We start from the raw sequence: 15,033 nt of genomic DNA, 5'->3' as shown, positions 1-15,033 counted from the left end.
GTGGATTCTCCCTCCTCTCGCATCGTGGGATAAAGGGGGTGGCGGAACTCACAAAACCCAGCTTCACGACGCGGAATCGGGAAAGGGGGGGTGGGATATGACCCGTTCAGACGACCGGTTTCCATTCTGGCTTAATCAACGGGCTGGGAAAGAAGAGGGCGGGTCTTTGATCTCCGTTCAAACGCTCCCCCCCCTCCGCCACCCTTGACGTCCGCAGCCCGAGAGGTTATATAGCCGCGGGACGGTGCAGCGGGCAAGCCGAGTTGCTTCCCGGGCATCGCAGGGGGAAGCAAGCAACGGGCAAAAATCCAAGCCAAGGGTCTCCGCTGCCGTAGGCATCTCCACGTCCCCGGGTCAGCCAGACCTGAAGTTGACTTGACTTTTTGGCTGACTTTGGGCGCTCGAAGTGGCGCCGGGGATGAATGGACTGCGGGTAGCCATGCTGGGCAGCGAAGGGACGGGCAAATCCGGTAAGGCGCTTATTGGGCAGGGTGGCATCGGGCGCGGGGCTTCTGGCGGCTTCAGAAAGGGAATCGTTCCGCTCACACGTGCACGGGCGATCGCGGGAATAGCGCCCTCTGGTCTGAGCGCCCTGTAGGCTATTCTGAACAGAAAGAGTTGGTGGGAAAAAATAACAGAATAACAGTTAGAAGGGACCTTGGAGGTCTTCTAGTCCAACCCCCTGCTCAGGCAGGAAACCCTGGTTCTTCTTAAAAACTTCCAGTGTTGGAGCATCAACAACTTCTGGTGGCGGGTCGTTCCACCAATTAATTGTTAGGACATTTGTCCTCAGTTCTAGGTTGCCTCTCTCCTTGATTAGCTTCCATCCATTGCTGCTTGTCCTGCCTTCAGGCGCTTTGGAGAATAGCTTGACTCCCTCTTTTTTGGGGTGCAGTCCCTTGAGTTGAGCTGCTTTTCACTCCTGCAAAAATATGGATGACCACCAGGTGGCAGAGGAAGACCCACACTGAAATTCTCTGGTTGGCTGTATCTGTTGTAGTAGCCCAGAGAGATTAGCCCTTATTTCTGGTGCCTGCCTGCAGACTTTTCTTAGCAAGCTTACTGAAATTCTTTGCATGTCCTAATTTTGGGATGGATTTCCTCATTTCCCAGGCCTATGGTTTCCTAGTCTTTTTATGGACACTGAGAGCATATGCACCAAAGACAAATTCCTTGTGTGTCCAATCACACTTGGCCAATAAAGAATTCTATCTATCTATCTATCTATCTATCTATCTATCTATCTATCTATCTATCTATCTATCTATCCTCTCTCTCTCCCTCCCTCCCTCCCTCCCTCCCTCCCTCCCTCCCTCTCTCTCATCTGTGGTCTCTCATCCAAGTGCTAACCAGTTCAGCATGTTTTTGGAGACCACCCCTAATCAGCTGCGTGTTGACCAACTCCAGTGGCATCTAATGGCAACAAGCCATCCCAAATTTTACCAAATTTCATTCAATTGTGTCTGATTCTGCCAGAGACTGCCTGGACAAGTCCGTGCAGATTTTTTTGGGCAAGGTTTTCCAGAAGGGATTTGCCATTGCCTCCTTCGTGGGGCTGAGAGAAAGTGACTGGCCCATGGTCTCCCAACTGGTTTCGTGCCCAAGGTGAAACTAGAACTCAAGTTTTCCCATTTCTAGCCTTAAACCATTACACCAAACTGGCGCTCAGGTACTGGTTACCTGTTGCAAATTCATTTCCCAGCTTTTGAAACACATTCAGCTGATACAATAAAAGTATTTTGATAATAGGCTCATACCGTTTTCTTTTTTTAAAAAAATAACTTTTTGGAGTTGCAAATTGCAGTTTATTAATTTAGAATGGGATCCCACTTTTTATTTAAAAAATCCTCCAAACTGAGGTGCAATTCATCTAAGGGATTGCCACAAAGAGGGAGTCAAGGCACCTGAAGGCAGGACAAAAAGCAATGGATGGAAACTAATCAAGGAAAGAAGCAACCTAGAACTAAGGAGAAATTTCCTGAAAGTTAGAACAATTAATCAATGGAACGACTTGCCTCCAGAAGTTGTGAATGCTCCAACACTGGAAGTTTTTAAGAAGAGATTGGATAACCATTTGTCTGAAATGGTATAGGGTTTCCTGCCTGAGCAGGGGTGTGGAGTAGAAGACCTCCAAGGTGCCTTCCAACTTTGTTATTCTGTTATTCTGAAAATGTTCTAGGAATAGAAAAAGTGTTGACTTCCGACTCACTCTGTTGAAGTAGAATAAAACAAATAATGTCGAACCTCAACTTTTTACTTTCCCAAAACAATATAAACTAGTCATTTCTATAATAACAAATCAACAAATCTCTTTTCCCCTTTTCTTTCTTTCTTTCCCCTTTTCCTCCCCACTGTCTCCTATTATTTGCCTTCACATTTTTGTATTTTATCTTTGCATTTTATTCTATAATCTAATAAAATGTGAAAATGTTCTAGGAATAGTACTTTAGTCAACATTTCTCCAGATCTCCTCTCCTTTTCACAATTCTTTAGTATCTTACTTAGATGCCAGTGTAAAGTTTAAGTAGAGGTGACGGCATTACCTGTTAGTCCTTGAAGAGTTACAAGCTGTATCACCAATCTCTTTGCTCTTTTCCAACCTGCTAATCTATTGCATTCCAGTTTTTCGACTGTAGTTTCTTGAACCTTAACGAGCAAAATTATATCTTCCAGTCTATTATTCACTTGTATGACTTTCCAAAGTATATGATGTTGGTTAGATGATGTAATTATTGCAAGTGATAAAAATGTACTCAAAGGATATACATTTGGATTTAACAGACAATTGGATTTAACAGACATTCCTTTCTCTGGAATGGACTCTTTAAGTTGAAGTTTTATCGGAAAATAAATGAGTTGTCATAATAGCCTTGGTATTTCCATTCTCTCAATCCATCATTCCACTAACCTGGGGATAGTTTAAAATAATAAACCTGGAAATATAGTTTAGAATCAGTGATTTAAATATCCATTAACAAATCTGATGCAAAACTGATTTTTACCATGGTAAGTGGAGGTTGAGAATATTTACTCGAGATCACATTGTAAGTTATAGTGAGAGAAAAACTGTTAATATCTCAATTTACCAAAGAGCCTTGATAGTACAGTGGTTTAGTGCACCCTGTTATTAACACAGCTACCTGCAATTACTGCTGGTTCGAATCTCTCCAAGGCTCAAGGTTGACTCAGCCTTCCATCCTTTCTAAGGTAGGTGAAATGAGGACCCAGTTTGTGAGGGCAATAAGCTGACTTTGTATAAAATATACAAAAGTATGAAGGCTATTGCTTAATGCATTGTAAGCTGCCCTGAGTCTCCGGAGAAAAAAAAATGTGCATAATGCTAAACAGACTATGGTTTATGTTTAGCTTATCATAATGTACAGAGCTATAGATTAGATGATGATGTGATAAGTGAATGAGATTATTATGAGTTATTTGACAAAAATGTGGTTAAAATTCAGGATCATTTTTAGGATTTAATTCTAAAATTAGAAGTCCGTTGGGTTTTCACAGTCATGCTAAACCAGAATGATGAGTTTTTGGTTTGGACTTAGCAAGATATATGAACAAGCCAATTTGCTTTGTGAAACATGGTTTAAATCATAACCCATGTGCAGGGAACCTTGATGGTTTGTTTGATCATGGTTAGAATAAATTACGGCTTAGAGCAGAGCATAAAACCTGTAACAGCCTTCCTTCTGATTTTAGGTTTTACTTCTAAGGTTCCAATTTTGGATGAAATGCAGTTCTAGTCTAGTGTAGCTTGTATAAGCCCAAGGCATAACTTAAAGATACATGATGCAACAATCAGATCTGAAACCTGATCCAGGTGAAAAATTGGTTAGATGTTCTTGCATCATGGAAGATAAGCAAGAAAGAGATAATCTCAAAAAAAAAAAAAACAGATGTTCAGCTGGGTATTACCCATAATGGAAAGTATAATTCCAGATAGCTATCTTTTTCGGCTTTTCCATCCTTCTTTCTAGTTGTTTCTATGCAAAACTATGTTAGCAATGGGGCTTCAATAGCCATCTTCACACAACTTGTTAGATCACACAGGCTGTTTAATATGGCTATGTAGATATTTTTTTTTTAAATCCATATAATAGCAATAGCACTTAGACTTATTATTATTATTTATTTATTTTGCTTTAATTTATATGCTGCCCTTCTCCGGAGACTCAGAGCGGCTTACAATGCGTTAAGCAATAGCCTTCATACTTTTGTATATTTATACAAAATTAGCTTATTGCCCCCACAATCTGGGTCCTCATTTCACCTACCTTTGAAAGGATGGAAGGCTGAGTCAACCTTGAGCCTGGTGAGATTCAAACTTGCAGTAATTGCAAGCAGCAGATGTTAATAACAGTGCTTTAGTCCATTGTACTACAGGCTCTTATATATTTATATACCGCTTCATAGTGCTTTCCAGCCCTCTCTAAGTGGTTTACAGAGTCAGCCTATTGCCCCCAGCAATCTGGGTCCTCGTTTTACCCACCTCGGAAGGATGGAAGGCTGAGTCAATCTTGAGCCGGTCAGGATCAAACTCCTGGCAGTGGGCAGAGTTAGCCGGCAATATTGCATTCTAACCATTGTCCCACCACGGATATATAAATATAACCACAATATAAATATAACCACTATTAGTGACTGTCCTCTGGAGAATTGTGCTGTGTCAACATGGAGTAATTGCCATTTTCTGCTTGGAATTTGGTACGTCTTCGCCTTCTTCACCTTCACAACAGAGGTTGAAGAACAGCATGCAATAGGTAGTAAGGAAGACTGGCCTTCATAGCATAGGTAGTCCTCAACTTACAACCCCAATTGGGATCAGAATGTCTGTTGCTAAGCTATATGTAGTTGTTAAATGAGTCGTAACCAATTTTGCCAGAGTTGTTAAGGGGACGACTGCAGTTGTTAAGGGAATCAGTTGAGTTGGTTGTTAAGCAAATCTGGATTCCCCCATTGAGTTTGCTTGTTGCGCCACAGTGGTGCAGTGGTTAGAGTGCAGTACTGCAGGCTACTTCCGCTGCCTGCCGGCTGCCTGCAATTTGGCAGTTTGAATCTCACCAGGCTCAAGGTTGACTCAGCCTTCCATCCTTCCGAGGTGGGTAAATATACTGACTCTGTAAACCTCTTAGAGACAGCTGTAAAGCACTATGAAGCAGTATATAAGTCTAAAGTGCTATCGCTATTGTTGGAAGCCCCTGGGAAGTTCTGAAATGGTGATCCTGTGACCCTCAGGATGCCGCATCCTTTGTAAATACATGCTAGTTGCCAAACACTTTAAGTTTGATCATGTGGCTGCAGGGATGCTACAACAGTCGTAAGTTCAAGGACCGGTGAAAAGTCACTTTTTTCAGAGCTGTTCTTACCTTTGAATAATCATTAAATGAATGGTCATAAGTCAAGGACTATCTGTAAGATAGCTGAGGTGGTTTAGTAGGTCCTAATGTCAGCTTAGCAACAGAAGGGAAACTAACCCTTTTATTTTGATCAGTATGCAACATTAAGTGCAACACAATGTGTAGCTAAAACAAATAGGTTAAAAGGTAAAGGTTCCCCTCGCACATATGTGCTAGTCGTTCCCGACTCTAGGGAGCGGTGCTCATCTCCGTTTCAAAGCCGAAGACCAGCGCTGTCCGAAGATGTCTCCGTGGTCATGTGGCCGGCATGACTAAATACCAAAGGCGCACGGAACGCTGTTACCTTCCCACCAAAGATGGTCCCTATTTTTCTACTTGCATTTTTTACGTGCTTTCGAACTGCTAGGTTGGCAGAAGACGGGACAAGTAACGGGAGCTCACCCCATTACGCGGCACTAGGGATTCAAACCGCTGAACTGCCGACCTTTCGATAGACAAGCTCAGCATCTTAGCCACTGAGCCATCACATCCCCTATGACCACTAGATGGCAGCTAAAAAAAGCTTTCTATATCTCTTTCCTGCCATCTAGCTGCAATACTGATTTTTGCAGTGCAGAAATGTATAGGACTTTTTCCTGGGTGAAATATATATATAGAAAAGAAAAAAGCCCAGAACTGAGTAGATGAGATTCTACTGAGCTGGAGCTACAAAAAAACCTTGGCTACGTAGGGAAAACCTGGCTAGTTTTTTTTCGCGGGTGTTTGTATGTAGGTCTTTGGTTATTCGGGTCTTCTCCCACGTAAAATTGGAAGTGTCTTGGTGACGTTTCGACGAAGTCTCATTTGTCATCTTCAGGCTGGTGTTCTCGGCTTTGTGTTTCCAGGAGCTCCTGGAAGCACGAAGCCGAGAACACCAGCCTGAAGATGACGAATGAGACTTCGTCGAAACGTCGCCAAGACACTTCCAATTTTACAACTTTTTTTTCCCGTGTCTCTTTGCTGCCATCTAGTGATTATACATATTATTGCAGTCCACTTTGGGCAGCCCTAATATGCTTGAATAAATAAATCGTGGTAAAATAATAGCCAAGTACAGTGTGTGAAGCCAGGCATTGCTCCTGCGTTGCTCCTGTTTAGAAAGTCTTCGGTGACGTAGGAATGATCCCATTCACAGAAATACACCTTAACATTTGAGACTCTGTTCATTTCTCCATCTCTGGTGCCAAGAGTTGATTCCTGGTTTATATCTTGGGACCTAAATAAGCCTTGCGCTGCATTGGTCAATTAAATTGGGAAACTAAAACAAATAAACAATTTTCAGAATGGAGGCAAAGCAGGAGTAGAAAGGACTGTGTATCTTGTCTGCTATATATAGGTTTGTAGCCTGACTCATAATCCAGTTATTAGCTGGATATGCCCGAGAGCAAAAAAAAAAAAAAAAAAGGCTAAAATCCAGAAAAAAATTCTTTAGAAAAACATATGTCCTAAGCAACATTCCCATGGCCCCTTTACTTTGTCTTTTCAGCCCTTACGGTGCGCTTTCTGACGAAGCGTTTCATTGGAGAATATGCCTCTGATTCTGGTAAGTTTCCACTCATTTTGAATCTTCCTTGCTTTTTATTTTCACTCAGATGATCCAGATCAGAGGTGGGTTTCAGCAGGTTCTGACCAGTTCTGGAGAACCGGTAGCGGAAATTTGGAGTAGTTCGGAGAACCCGCCCCCATCTATTCTCTGCCTCCCGAGTCCCAGCTGATTGGGAGGCAATGGGGACTTTGCAGTAACCTTCCCCCGGAGTGGGGTGGGAATGGAGATTTTACAGTATCCTTCCCCTGCCACACCCACCAAGCCATGCCACTCCCACTCCTACCAAGCCATGCCACGCCCACCAAGCCACACCCACAGAACCAGTAGTAAAAAATTTTGAAACCCACCACTGATCCAGATGTTACTGCTGGTAATGGAAGGGGTGTGTGTCTGTGTCATTTTATAAATTGGGGAAATAGGGTAAATAATTATTTGCAGGACCGCCTGCTACCACCAATAGCCTCCCACCGACCAGTACGCTCCCATAGAGAGGGGCTTCTCCGGGTGCCGTCAGCCAAACAATGTCGACTGGCGGCCCCCAGGGGGAGAGCCTTCTCTGTGGGGGCACCCGCCATCTGGAACGAGCTCCCCCCGGAGATACGGAGGATCCCGGATCTGCGTACCTTCCGTTGCACACTTAAGACGTTCCTATTTCATCAAGCTGGCCTGACCTAAATTTTCCTCTTTTAAATGGGAATTTTAAATTTGGTTTTAAATTATTGGGGTTTTAAAATGGTTCAGCCAAATTTATTTAATTGGTTTTATCTCTATTTTAAATTTTGTATCTATATGTTTTATTTTATGGCTGTTCACCGCCCTGAGTCCTTCGGGAGTAGGGCGGTATACAAATTTAATTAAATAAATAAATAAATAATAAATAATAAACATTGTGAGCTCTGTGCTTTCAAGAAAAAATACGAAGATATTCTGTGGCTTTCATTTGGGCCTGAATATTAACATTTATTTTCTGGTTAAATACCAGATTGAGACAGGGAAAGGGGTAGCAATAGATTGATTCATCGTTGTTATATTGCTTTGGGATGTATAAATGATGGTTACTCTACCCAGCCTGTTTATTCCTCTTTTTTCCCCTCACAGAATGCATTTATACAAAACATTTGTATCTGGATGGAAAGCAAATTAACTTGGAAATATATGATCCTTGTTCCCAAGTAAGTTGGAAGACTAGACAACAAACACACATAATAAACACTCCTTCCTCCTCCTATTTTTCCTGCAATGATGGGTTGAGAAAAAGTGATTGGCCCAAAGTTACTCAGCCGGCTTTTGTGCCTAAGGCAAGATTAGAACTCACAGTCTTATTGTGACTGGCTCAAAGTCACCCAGCTGGCTATCATGCCCTAAGGCGGGACTAGAACTCATTGTCTTCCAGTGATTGGCCCAAGGTTATCCAGCTGGCTTTTGTGCCTAGGGAGGGACTAGAACTCACTGTCTCCTGGTGATTGGTCCAAAGTCACCCAGTCAGCTTTCATGCCCAAGGTGGGACTAGAATTCACATTCTCCTGCTGACTGGCCAAAGGTCTTCCAGTTGACTTCCGTGCCTAGAACAGGATTAGAAATGGATAGCAGAAGGAATTCAATGCCATAGGTTGCTGAGAAGGGAGATGCTTACCCAACACCCTTAGATGATGAATTGTTTTTATTGGGTTAAAAAAAGAATTAGGCCTGCTCCTGAGACCAGCTATGGTACCTTTAAGATGTTTTTGATTACTCATATGACAATATCTGGAATGATAGTTTGATTTAGCAAGGAAGAGAATTCAACTAAATTGCATAATTTTTTTAAAACAGATACAAGTTGTGTAATTCAGTAAAACAGATACAAGTTGTGTAATTCAGTTCATGCACAGATTGCATTGTGCTTCTACCAAAGTTAGAAGTTGATTTTCTACACTTTCACATAATGCCAGTTGGAGAATTTGATTAGAGTTGATAGAGAGCTCTTCACTTAGTTGGTTTTCTAAATAAGTTTGGTTTACTCACCATCTCACAAACTAATCTATTTTACGAGGTCATGGTGGAAATAAAGCAAATAGAACCATGAAACCGGTAAAACTATGCATGCTAGCCGCTTTATAAAAAGCATGGAATAAAACTTTCTTCTTTAAAAAAAAGTTACAGTGGGAATATAATTTAATTCTGTCCATATAACCCAACCCTTTGAAAACCCAAAGTGCTGGATTAGGGGGACAGATCCTCCAGGAGAAAATCTCTCTATGTGATTGCTAAGTGTTGATACCAAGACAGCAATAGCAATAGCATTTAGACTTATATACCGCTTCATAGTGCTTTACAGCCCTCTCTAAGCGGTTTACAGAGTCAGCCTATTGCCCCCAACAATCTGGGCCCTCATTTTACCCACCTCGGAAGGATGGAAGGCTGAGTCAACCTTGAGCCTAGTGAGATTCGATCTGCCAAACTGCTGGCAGACGGCGATCAGCAGAAGTAGCCTGCAGTACTGCACTCTAACCACTGCTTGTCTTTTGGCCTTCCAGCCTCGGCCAGGGAAATTGTTACTTGCAGACGAACTCCAATGGGCAGATGGATTTGTTGTGGTCTACGACATCAGTGACAGAACTTCATTTGCGTTCGCAAAAGCGTTGCTGTACAGGATCCGTGAGTGTCATGGAGGCACTTGCAAAAGGCAAGTTAGTTAGTGACCGTGAGTAGGAAAGCTGAAAGCTTTGTGTGGTTCATAAGCAGTGGTGGGATTTAAATTTTTTTACTAACGGTTCTGTGGGTGTGGTGTGGCTTGGTGTGCGTGGCAAGGGAAGGATACTATAAAATCTTCATTCCCTCCCCACTCCAGAGGAAGGTTACTGCAAAATCCCCATTTCCTCCCGATCAGCTGGGACTTGGGAGGCAGAGAATAGATGGGGGCGGGGCCAGTCAGAAGTGGTATTTACCAGTTCTACGAACTGCTCAAAATTTCCGCTACCAGTTCTCCAGAACTGGTCAGAACCTGCTGAATACCACCTCTGCTCATAAGGGAAATGGGGCTAAGATTTAGTCTTGGTCCCTTTAAGTCAAGAGTGGGAGGAAACTACGGTCCTTTTATAACTTGCGGACTTTGACTCCCAGAATTCCTGAGCCAGAGTCTGGTTCAGGAATTCTGGGAGTCGAAGTCCACAAGTCATAAAAGGGCCATGGTCTCCCCCCACCCCCCTGTAGTGAAGACCCAATAAAAGCCAGGAACAATGAATACAATTGATTGCAGTGTGTCTACCTAGTTCAAGAGTCTGCAACCTTAAAATATTGAAAGAGTCATTTGGACTCGTTTCCCACAGAAAAGAAAACACTGGGAGCCACAAAACCTGGGTGGGCGTGGCCAACTCAACGTCACTCACTTCCACCAGTCACATGACACCCCCTAGCCACGCCTACTCAGCCGATCATTAGGGCAGAGAACTGGTTGTTAAAAAACACCGGGAACCACAAAAACCTTTTGACATCTCTTTCTCTCTCTCTCCCTCCCTCCCCCCCTCCCTCTGTATCTCTCTATGTCTCTCTCTCTCCCCCTCTCTCTGTATCTCTATCTGCCCCGGCTGCTTCTCCATCCCACGCCGTCGCCCTGACCTTCTCAGACCAGGCGAGGAGTGACTGGGGGGGGGGGCGAAGGCCAGGGCCAGCCAGTGGTGGGATCACCCAACAGGGAGCCACAGCAGAGGGCCCAAAGAGCCACATGCGGCTCTGGAGCCACAGGTTGCTGACACCCGACCTCGTTTGATTCAGTCAGGTTTTTTTTACACACAGACCTCCCGAATAGAAATTCTACATAGTTTAAAAACCAGTTTATTAGGGTCAGTTTATCTACAGCCCTGGATCAAGCTACCTCAGAGTAAGTTTTATTGAATGGTATGACATTTACGACTGTCAGCCGGCTGAAATTCAATCTCTGCTTTTAATTGCAGGGTGGGAAAGAAATTGCTAGTGTGAAGGATGATCCCCATCCAATAAAAGCAACTCTCCAATGACCGGTTATTTTTCCGCAACCTTTGTCTTCATATATGTGAATCTGTCACCATCAATAGTCCAACGTGAAAAGTTTGTGTCCGTTCACTTTCCGGAGAAAATGCCCAGCGGTTGCTCATATTTCACTCACCTTGCTTTCAAAGCAAACATCAGGGATCAATCAGGATTCTAATAGAAACATTTAAGAATTTTGCCCAAATGGTTCCCCAAGCAATTCTTTTGAAATCAAAAGAATTCCATTGTGTTAAAAATATAAGTTGGTCCTATAGAGAAGGCACCTTACTCCTCGTTGGTTTTTAACATAGGCATAACGTATTGAATATGATATAAATGGAAAACATTTTTTTTTAAAAAAAGAGGGATGTATGAATTACATAGATGAGCTCAACTGGGAATGCGTATCAGTATAAAAACACAGTTGTGTGTCTCCCTTCTATCAAATGATGTCATCTGGGAGGACCCAGGACTTATGTCTTCTCTGTAGTGGTATCTGCCTTACGAAACAGCCTCCCTTTTGAGAGTTGGAAAATTTCTATTCTATTATCTGTCTGTCTGTCTGTCTGTCTGTCTGTCTGTCTGTCTGTCTGTCTGTCTGTCTATTTATCTATCTACTGTATTTTTTGGAGTATAAGACGCCACTGGAGTATAAGACATACCTTAGTTTTTGGGGAGCCCTGGTAGCGCAGCAGACTAAAGCACTGTTATTAACATCAGCTGCCTGCAATTACTGCAAGTTCAAATCTCACCAGGCTCAAGGTTGACTCAGCCTTCCATCCTTTCTAAGGTAGGTAAAATGAGGACCCAGATCGTGGGGGCAATAAGCTGACTTTGTATAAATATACAAAAGTATGAAGGCTATTGCTTAATGCATTGTAAGCCGCCCTGAGTCTTCGGAGAAGGGCGGCATATAAATCAAATCAAATAAATAAATAAATAAAAGCTGATTGGCAAGTGGATTGGCCTCCCGGAATACCCCCAATCTGCTATTCCGAGAGGTGAATTTTAGCAACAGGTTCCTTGGTTGTGAGCTCTGTGCCTTGCTATTTTTTTTTTTTTGCTTTTTTTTCTGCCTCTGAAACTTCTGAAACTCTGTTTCAGAAAAAAACTTTCTTTTCTGCCTCTGAAAGCCTCCGAAACAGAGCTTCAGAAAAAAAAGCCTCTGAAGCTCTGTTTGGAGGCTTTTTTTTCTGAAGCTCTGTTTGGGGGCTTCTTTTCTGAAGCTTTGTTTCCGATGCTTTTTTCAGCCTCTGAAACTTCCGTTTGAGAAGCTGGGCGGGGCTACATTCTGAGTATAAGACACACCCAGATTTTCACCCTCTTTTTTGGGGGGGAAATGTGTGTCTTACACTCCGAAAAATACAGTATCTATCTATCTGTCTGTCTGTCTGTCTGTCTGTCTGTCTGTCTGTCTGTCTGTCTGTCTGTCTATCTATCTATCTATCTATCTATCTATCTATCTATCATCTATCTATCTATCTATCTATCTATCTATCTATCTATCTATGTATCAGCTAGCTAGCTAGCTATCATCTATCTCATCTTATCTATCTATCTATCTATCTATCTATCTATCTATCTATCTATCTATCTATCTATCTATCTATCATCTATCATCCAACTCTCTCTCTCTCATTTATATCATCTATCATCTCTATCATCTCTGCCTATCTCTATCATCTCTCTCTGTATGTGTTTGTGTGCGCGCGCATGTGTGCATATGTGTCTATGTATGTATGTATGTATGTATGTATGTATGTATGTACGTATGTATGTATGTATATCCTCTGTCTGCTCACAATTAGAAAGTTGGGAAGACCTGGATGTTCTGGACCAGGATGTGGGCTGAGCCCAGTACATGTGCAATTGGTGTGAGTTGCTCTGATGCCTTGGTTAGAGTGTGATGGCCTTTGATTTTGTGAGATTTGAATTTGTATCTTTTAATACATTTACTGTTTTGATGCCCAAGATTGAATTGTATAGTTAGTTCTCAGTTTATGGCCATAAGAGAGCCTGGCCTTCACGATTGTAAAACAGCATGGTTGTTAAGTGAACCAGTGATTCATTATAGCTGCGGTTCTGCTGAAAGTAAATAACAGTTTTTCGGCTGTAAAATACAATCACGTGATTCTGGGAAACTACAAACAGCCATAAATATGTCCCAGTTACCGAGTGCCTGAAGTGCTGTCATGGTCAAATAATGTCAACTGGCGACCCCCAGGGGGAGAGCCTTCTCTGTGGGGGCACCTGCTTTCTGGAATGAACTGCTCCCGGAGATACGTATGATCCCTGACCTACATACCTTTCGCTGTGCCTTAAGACATTATTGTTTTAACAAGCTGGGCTGGCTTACACATGAATTTTAATGGTTTCGTTTAGTTTTTAATAATATTGGGTCCAAACTATTTAATATGGTTTTAAATTGTTTTTTAAATTTTATGGATATATGTGTTTTATTGTGGACTGTGCACCGCCCTGAGTCCCTCGGGAGAAGGGCGGTATAAAAATTTAAATAAATAAATAAATAAATAAATAAATAAATAAATAAATAAATGAGATCACAGGGATTGTACATACAGGTACATACATTGAAACTTTGAACAGTCGCTAAGTAACTGGTTGTAAATTGAGAACTACCTGTGTAAGATGGTATTTTAATATAAATGATTTAACAAAAATATATATATTGCCTCTTAAACCACTTCATGGAAGTGACTGATGTTAGCACGATCTAAGCAGAAGGAAGTTCTTGGTTTATAACTTTTCTTTTTCTCTACTTCCTTTGTCCAGAACATCCGAGTGCACCGTGGTTTTGGTTGGGAACAAGCAGGATTTGTGCCACGTACGAGAAGTCGGTTGGGATGAAGGACAGAAGTTGGCCCTGGATTACAGATGCCAATTTTGCGAACTGTCCGCTGCAGAACAATGCCAGGAAGTGGGAATGATGTTCAGCCAAGCTTTGAAAAGTCTCACGGCTCATCTCAAGGGGAAGGAGAAGAGACGGCCCAGCGGCTCAAAATCCATGGCCAAACTGATCAATAACATGTTCGGAAAGAGGAGGAAGTCTGTTTAGTGAAAGGCCCACCAGAAATGGACAGGGAGCCAAGACACTGTCTCTTACACATATACACACACACATGCACAAAGGATCTAGTTCAGGGGTGAAATCCAGCAGGTTCTGACAGGTTCTGAAGAACCAGTAGCGGAAATTTTGAGTAGTTCGGAGAACCGGCAAATGCCACCTCTGGCTGGCCCCAGGAGTGGGGAGGGAATGGATATTTTGCAGTATCCTTCCCCTGGAGTGGGGTGGGAATGGATATTTTGCTGTATCCTTCCCCTGCCATGCCCACCAAGCCACGCTCACCAAGCCATGCCCACAGAACCGGTAGTTAAAAAAATTGGATTTCACCACTGATCTAGTTCACATGAAGATCTTAGCATGTCACCCAAGGAAGCCACAGAAATGATCGACGTATTCCCACCCGGCATGGCAAAAACCATCGTTTAAATCTAGCCTTTTGATAACTCTTCTGGGAATATAGTTTTTCATGGAAGCAGATTGACTTGAGCGCATACTAAAGTTTTGTATATGGTTATTAAGGAATGAACTGCAAGTGAATCGCTAATAATCTCAACTGGATCCAGGCAGGCAATATGAATAATAAGGCCAGGAAAACGATGTGGTACAGTGCCTTTATCAGTGTTTCCCCTGCTTAGCCATTTTTAAGACACGTGGACTTCAACTCCCAGAATACCTCAGCCATCATTGCAATGCTGGCTGGGGTATTCTGGGAGTTGAAGTCCACATACCTTAAAAATGGCTAAGCATGGGTAACATTGGTCTAAATAAATTATGGTATTGATTTCAACAACAACAAAACTCTTTTGGTCGATGTGAGAGAGAGGCAGTCCACAATTTACATTGGGAAAGGACCAGTGGTGGTGATTCAAGTAATTTAACAACCGGTTTTCTGCCCTAATGATTTCTTCCAACAACCAGTTTGTCAAACTGCTCAGAAAGTTAACAACCGGTTCTCCCGAAGTGGTGCGAACTGGCTGAATCCCACCACTGGAAAGGACTACCCAAAACAT

At 42.5% G+C, this 15,033-nt stretch overlaps 1 protein-coding gene across 1 annotated transcript; it reads left to right on the top strand.

Moving 5' to 3' along the window:
• Positions 1 to 278: 278 nt before the first annotated feature.
• Positions 279 to 14,508, top strand: RERGL (RERG like). Its single transcript, XM_070947513.1, has 5 exons — positions 279 to 470; positions 6,892 to 6,948; positions 8,050 to 8,123; positions 9,468 to 9,616; positions 13,732 to 14,508. The coding sequence occupies exons 1-5, from the start codon at positions 419 to 421 to the stop codon at positions 14,012 to 14,014; spliced, it is 615 nt and encodes a 204-aa protein (XP_070803614.1). The 5' UTR covers positions 279 to 418; the 3' UTR covers positions 14,015 to 14,508.
• Positions 14,509 to 15,033: the final 525 nt, after the last annotated feature.

The sequence above is a fragment of the Pituophis catenifer genome, unplaced genomic scaffold (genome assembly GCF_029215685.1).
Source record: "Pituophis catenifer annectens isolate HBS135680 unplaced genomic scaffold, rPitCat1.0.hap2 SCAF_7, whole genome shotgun sequence".
NCBI lineage: Eukaryota > Metazoa > Chordata > Lepidosauria > Squamata > Colubridae > Pituophis > Pituophis catenifer.
This window is presented reverse-complemented; position numbering and strand designations above follow the sequence as displayed.

What these genes read in the sequence shown, in the direction of transcription:
- RERGL (XM_070947513.1), top strand. Translation starts at nt 419, where the DNA reads ATGAATGGACTGCGGGTAGCCATGCTGGGCAGCGAAGGGACGGGCAAA. An exon ending in TATATGATCCTTGTTCCCAA is followed by an intron (nt 8,124 to 9,467) that starts GTAAGTTGGAAG and finishes TTGGCCTTCCAG; the next exon opens with CCTCGGCCAGGGAAATTGTT. An exon ending in CATGGAGGCACTTGCAAAAG is followed by an intron (nt 9,617 to 13,731) that starts GCAAGTTAGTTA and finishes TCCTTTGTCCAG; the next exon opens with AACATCCGAGTGCACCGTGG.